Genomic DNA, 7,351 nt, shown 5'->3' with positions numbered 1-7,351 from the left:
GAAAACTGCTAGAACAGAGATAAGGACTGGGGACCAAGCTAGAAGCCCTCCTGTGTTTGGAGGTTGGAGAGATAAGGAAGATGCAACAAAGGAGACTGAAATAGTATCCAGAATAATCTATGATGCTGAAAGTCAAGTAAGAACGTGTTTCAGTTAAATAGTAAACTGAGTCAAGGTTGTTGACAATTTAAGTAAGAGAAGGATAAAAACATTAAACCTTGAACTTATGATAGAGAACCTTGATAACTCTTCATGAGTAGTTGAATGTTGCTATAAAAGAGAAGAAAAAAATATGAGGTTGTTGCCAGTGCAGGATGCAGGGTCTAGAGAGGTTTGATTTCTTTAAGATTGGGGAATGCAAAGGTATTGAATGTTATTGAAAATGAATTAATCAAAAGGGGAAATTACGTATGATACAGGGAGAGATGGGAGAATTACTAGAGTTATGTTCTAAAGGAGGCAAGAGTGGTTTGGTGCTGACAGAAGTTGAAGTGTTGGCCTTGATTAGGTGCAAATACAACAGAACATATTTCTCTTAAAAACAAATAGAAAATAATCAGTGGGAAACATCATGCTAATTAAATTGTTCAATCACATAACTTTCCAGGAAACACAGCCTGAACTAAACAGACTCACAGAAAAGTTCTTCCAAGCATTTAAGAATTGTTAACTTCAAGATTAAAGGTTGATTTTAGAAAATATAAGGGAAGGAATACCCTCTATCTCATGTTCTCAGGTCCACACAGCCCGGATGCCTATAGCATAGAAATTTAGCAGAAGAAAGGAAAATCACAGGTACGCTTACTCTTACAAAATTATTAACAAAGTTTTACAAACCTACATCTAACCAAGAATGTAAATGGACACTGCATTCAGTTTTGCTTCAGAAATGTGAGGTTGATTTTTGTTCTATGTAACCTCATTTAGTCCCACACTTGTTTAAATCCTTAATTGAATGTTAATTTCTCCATGACTCCCCTTGCCCTATTGTGTAAAATTGCAACATTTTGCCCTTTCCACAGCCCCTATCACCATCTCTCAAACAATCTTTTTTGTATGGTATCAGATTAGTCCACTGGGAGGTAGACATGTAGACAGAGATAAGCATGCAGGGGTATGCTGAGGAGTTCTCAGATGAGTCCATGTGGAAGAAGAGGAGCAGTGTAGGACTAGGCAGAGGGAAAGTGAAATGCAATGGAGTTTCAATGTCAAACTCCCCTGACTCTGCAGGAAGTTCTATAGCTGGAATGTTGCTTCTGAGCTGTTCTAAATTGGAGCAAGAAGTCCAGGTCTTAACACCTGCACTGATCAGTCATTATGTGCAGCCCTGCCAAGGGGAGTGACCTTAGGTGCGGCATTGGTTCTCTTCTGAGAGGTTGATGCAAAGAGGGGCTGACCATGAAAGGCTGTCTGCCAGCAGCACTCCTAGAAGCTCGGGTGATCACTGCTTCTTCACTAAAGAGTCGAGAGGTGTCATATCACAGTGTCCCGCATTTAGCTCTGTCATAGATCACCCGTTTTTCAGAAATGCATACTCCTGGAGCACTGGGATTTCTCTTTTTGTGCACGGTTTCATCAGCAGCACCTAATACAGGGCCTGGCAACAGTGTGTTCTCGATATTTGTTGAATGAATGAATAAATGTGTGCATTAGAATCTTAAATTATGGCCCTAGCCGGTTTGGCTCAGTGGATAGAGCATCGGCCTGCGGACTGAAGGGTCCCAGGTTCGATTCCAGTCAAGGGCATGTACCGTGGTTGAGGGCACATCCCCAGTAGGGGGTGTGCAGGAGGCAGCTGATCGATGTTTCTCTCTCATCGATGTTTCTGACTCTCTGTCCCTCTCCTTTCCTCTCTGTAAAAAAATCAATAAAATATATTTTAAAAAAAAGAATCTTAAATTATGATTCAACACATTTACTGAGTAAAGACCTAAACATACGATTATTTTCTTTTCTTTCTTTTTTTTTTAGATTTAATGAACAACATTGAGTTGCTCCTTTTTTATCATATATCTTTATTGATTTCAGAGAGGAAGGAAGAGGGAAAGAGAGCTAGAAACATCAATGATGAGAGAGAATCATTGATTGGCTGCCTCCTGCACATCCCCCACTGGGGATCAAGCCCGCAACCCAGGCATGTGCCCTTGACTGGAATTGAACCCAGGACCCTTCAGTCTACAGGCTGATGTCCTATCCACTGAACCAAACCAGCCAGGGCCGATTATTTTCAATAGCTGAAAAAAACAATGCAACATCCTTCCATGATGATAAAAACAGTGATGTAAGAATAAAAGAAACTACCTTAGCTCCAAAAAAAAAGGTATTTCAGAAATAAACTATAGTAAATGAAATAGTTAATGGTCAAAGACTAAAAGTATTCTTTTAAAAATCAATAACAATATATAAAAGTTGCTAATACTGCTTCTATATAAGCAACATAGTTCAGGTTTGAGTCATTGAGAAAAAAATGAACCATTGACAGGTAATATTAGCACCTAGGTGGAGAATGCAAATAACTATAGACAATTTATTAGAAAGAACAAGAGAATGTTCTTGTTCAAAATACTATACAGATACTAATTGCATAGCTTTACAAAGCAAAATTTATTTAGAAAGTGTAATTTCTAAAAGACACTCTTTTTTCCTAATGGAGTTTTTAATAGAATTTGATAAGCTGATTCCAGTATTTTTTAAAATTATAATAAAGATAGCAGGTATAAACATCTACCTAAAAATATAAGATAATTAAACATTATGTCATTGGCACAGGAGAAGACTAACAAATCAGTGGAACAGAACAGAATCCGGGGCGGGGGGGAAGGGGGGAATGACATTGAGCCAAATTTAATATATGATAAATGCAGCATTTACAGTCAGAGGGAAAATGATGAATTGTTCAGTATATTAGAGAGAGGGGACAAAAAGAGCATTGCAAAGGCACTCAGGTGAGAGAGCATGCATGGTGCATCTCCTGGAGCAAGAACTTCCCATGACTGGAGAGGAGGAGTAGGGGCAGTAGAGAGAGATGATATTAAGGAGCTAAGCAAGGGTCTTTGTGTGGCCTTCGGAAGCATTTGGACCTTTTATACAAGTACATTATTCATCCCCAGATTAGTAACAAAATTTTCATTTATTTTCTTCTATGTTCTTTTATGGTTTCTTTTAATTGCATTTAGAGCTTTAATTTATCTGGAATTAATACCCATTCATTATATGAGATAAGGATACATCCTTTAATTTTTTTCCCAACTAAATAGCCAATTATCCCAACTTCATTCATTGAATCACCTTCACTGATATTAAATGCTGCTTTAAATGTTACCATATATAAAATTACTTTTCTGAGTTTGTTTCTTTTTTTAAAAAAAATTTGTTTTATTGCTTAAAGTATTACAAAGAGTATTACATATGTCTCCCTTTTTTTTTTACCCCCTTGACATTCCCCTGGCCTCCCCTACCCCCCAGTGTCTTGTGTCCATTGGTTATGCTTATATGCATGCATACAAGTCCTTGGGTTGATCTCTTACCACCACCACCACCCCCGCCCCCCAACCCTCCCCGGCCTTCCCGCTGTAGTTTGACAGTCTGTTTGATGCTTAAAAGACACTTTTAATAAAATGTTAAATAAATACCTGGAAAGGAGTCTAAGAAAAGATATGAAAGTACATTGTGGAAAAATTGATAATATTTTACTGCAAAACACAAAAATGGAAAGAATATTTTTAAATGGAATAGATATACACAATATCATAGAGATGTTAATTTTCCCCAATAGCTTTTTAAATTTAAGACAAATCCTAGAATTTTATTGTATTGGAGAAGCTGCTTTTGAACTTTATATAAAAGAGCAATAGAGAAAGATTATTCTACTTGATGGCAAATAACAAAGTGAAGCATTTGCTTTACCAAATAGTAGATAATATGGAGCTATAGTGAGTAAAATGCTTTGGTTCTGGAACATACAGAAAAATAGTACCAAGTAACACCTCACCTATATGAAAATTTAATTGAGGCCAAAGGAGGCATTGGACATTTGTTTTTTCATGAGAATGTGCCCTGTGATCCAGCATTCCTATTGATGTGTATAGATCCAAAAGGATTGAAATTGGGATCTCATAGAGCTCACCGTGTTCATGGCAGCATTAGTCACAATAGCCAAGTTATAGAAACAACTTGAGTGACCGTGTCCAGCAACACATGAATGGATAAAGAAGATTTGAGATATGTATAGATATCTCCATATCCAATGAAATATTATTCAGCTATAAGACATAAGGAAATCCTGCTGTTTGCAACAATTGGGATGAAACTCAAAAGCATCATGCTAACTGAAATAAGTCAGACTGTATAATATCATTTCTATGTGGAATCTAGACACAGAATAGAATGTGGGTTACCAGGGTATGGAAGGTGGGAGAAATGGGCAGATGTTAGCCAAAGGGTACAGACTTCCAATTATAAGGTTAAGTTCTGAGGCTATAATGTACAGCATGATGATTATAACTAATAAGGCTGTGTTCTATACTTGAATATTGCTAAGAGAGTAGATCTTAAATGTTCTCATCACAAAGAGAAATGGTAAAATGGTAATTAGGTAACAGGATGGAGGTTTTAGCTAATGCTATGGTGATAATCATTTCTCAATACATAAATGTATCAAATCAACACATTATACACTGAATCTTATATGTTATAAACAATGATATCATAAAAAATCTGGAAAAACTGATTAAATACTGGAAATCAAATATTGGCTGCATCAATTCAATTTCCACTGCCATGTTACATTGCCTTCTCCTTTTCTCTGTGTAATTTTTGTTAGGTCTATTTTATAAGCATATGTATGATTATATTAAGGGTCTACCCATATAATCTGAGATAAAGTCATCTTCTACAAATACCCCAAGTCCAACTAAGTAGCATTCCCCCAATATATCATATAATTTTAATGCATTAGGAAAAATAGAAAGTGGGCATACTTTTCAGGGCCACTATTTCACCCACTACAGAGATATATTCTGGTTGACTCCATGGAAAATCTATAATTATCTGACTTCAAGAAGAAAAAGAGTTCTTTCTCAGGCATCAGGTACCCTTATGACGTCTCCATCTGGTGACACTACCTGGTGATTCTGAGGACAAGACAACACCTGGCAGATTGAATGAGTCCCTACAATCCAGTTCCTATGCATTTCTTACCTGTAAAGTCCTCACGAAAGCTAACTCTCTTTATTGCTTGGGCACATTAGAGTGAAAGGTTCTTTTATTATTAGAAATGAAGACTTCCTCACTGATAAAGTTCAAATACCTCACGATCTTTTCAAACCACTGACATAATCTAATTACGCAGATTTCATAGATAATGAAACAGTATAGTAGCTGATAATGTTTCTCAAAAGAATATAGTATATCAGCAAATGATCAATTTTATTACCAAATAGGTATATAAAAGTTTAGTTTTCTTAGTCTACTATAGGCCTAATTCCAGGGTGCAATTAACATGACCCTTCCATGGAACAATTGGAAGCTATCCTCTAGGTATCACCACAGCCTTGTTCCAATACTTTTCACCTGTGAGAGTGATAAAAAAAATCTCTAAAACTAGAACCCTTGCCTCAGGCTTTGCTTCTATAGACCCTAAGCTAAGAAATTAAGTTTAGAAGATTAAAATTGTGTCAAGTGCCACAGAGCCAGGAAAAAATTAAAGTCAGGTTTCAACCTCAAGTTAAAATTAACTTGGTCGCCGAAACCGGTTTGGCTCAGTGGATAGAGCGTCGGCCTCGCGGACTGAAGGGTCCCAGGTTCGATTCCGGTCAAGGGCATGTACCTGGGTTGCGGGCACATCCCCAGTAGGATATGTGCAGGAGGCAGCTGGTCGATGTTTCTCTCTCATCGATGTTTCTAACTCTCTATCTCTCTCTCCCTTCCTCTCTGTAAAAAAATCAATAAAATATATTTAAAAAAAAAAAATTAACTTGGTCATCATGTTGTCTAGCCATCTTACAAGAATGGTGATGGAAAAATTAAACACTGTGACTCAACCAGGATTTCTTTCACGTTCCCTCATTCTAGAAACCCTTGCCCAAAGTAAATGGCACAAATTCAGAAAAGAAGGTATCCTACCAACGAGTTTCTTCAAGGCTTGTTTCATGTCCCTGTTCCTCAGGCTATAGATAAAGGGATTCATCATTTGAGGAAATACAATGTACATCATGGAAGCCACTGCAGTCTTCCTGGATGACTCAGCAATCGCAAAACTAATATACACACCAAAAATAGTTCCATAGAACAAGGAGACAACTGAGAGGTGAGACCCGCAAGTGGAAAAAACTTTAAGCTTTCCCCCCAGTGATGGGATTCTCAATACAGAGGAGACAATTTGACTATAAGAGAAAATGATTCCGCACAGAGGAATACCACCAAACAGGCTTATAAGGACATATACCAGAAGGTTATTGATGAGGGTGTCAGAACATGCGAGCTTCAGGACCTGAGCAAGCTCACAGAAGAAGTGAGGGATTTCCAGATCCTTGCAGAAAGACAACCGCAACACCATCAGACTGTGGAGCAAGGCAGCCACTGTACTAAGGAACAGTGGGAGTACGATGAGCAGAATACAAAGATGGGCATTCATGATAACTGTGTACCTCAAGGGGTGACAAATGGCCACATAGCGGTCATAGGCCATTGCTGCAAGGAGAAAATTCTCAAATCCATTCAGAACCAGGGCAAAGCCAATCTGGGCGAGGCAGCCTATATAAGTGATGCTCTGATTCTGTGCTTGGATGTTCACCAGCATCTTTGGGATGGTGACTGTGATTACGCCGATGTCAGTAAAGGACAGGTTGGAGAGGAAAAAGTACATGGGTGTGTGCAGGTGGGAGTCGGAGATGACGGCCAGGATGATGAGCAGGTTTCCCAGAACAGTGGCCAGGTAGATGGACAGGAACAGGTAGAAGAGGAGGGACTGCAATTCCGGATCATCTGTCAATCCCAGCAGTAGGAATTCTGAAACGTCTGTTTGGTTTCCAGGTAACATGTTGTTCATGAACCTGATGGAACAGATGGGAGAAAATAAAATAAACTGAATGGTCCCCAGGAGTGTAACAGTAACATCCAATGGCAACTTGATAGAAACGTAAATTCTTGGTACTACTTTAGACTTACTGCAATAAACTCCTGGAGTGATGACCTAAGTTTTAACAAGCCCTCCAGATGAATTTCATATTTGCTAAAGTTTGAAAACTAGGAATTAAACAACAAGAAGAAAACCGTTGTTTAGATGGTGAACCTAAGGGAATACTCAGATCTTTCCCTCTGTTGATTTCTCCTGTCATCATTCTCTCTCACT

General features: G+C 38.2%; 1 protein-coding gene across 1 annotated transcript; it reads right to left on the bottom strand.

The window, feature by feature from the left end:
* Positions 1-6,063: 6,063 nt before the first annotated feature.
* Positions 6,064-7,054, bottom strand: LOC102435781 (olfactory receptor 7G1-like). The gene is given in 2 exon segments (XM_014467786.1): positions 6,064-6,102; positions 6,104-7,054. Coding segments are annotated over 2 exon segments (984 nt in total). The 5' UTR covers positions 7,049-7,054.
* Between the last annotated feature and the right edge of the window lie 297 nt (positions 7,055-7,351).

The sequence above is a fragment of the Myotis lucifugus genome, unplaced genomic scaffold (genome assembly GCF_000147115.1).
Source record: "Myotis lucifugus unplaced genomic scaffold, Myoluc2.0 scaffold_414, whole genome shotgun sequence".
NCBI classification, from domain to species: domain Eukaryota; kingdom Metazoa; phylum Chordata; class Mammalia; order Chiroptera; family Vespertilionidae; genus Myotis; species Myotis lucifugus.
Note: the sequence above shows the minus strand (reverse complement) of the source record. Positions and strands in the feature narration are given on the sequence as shown.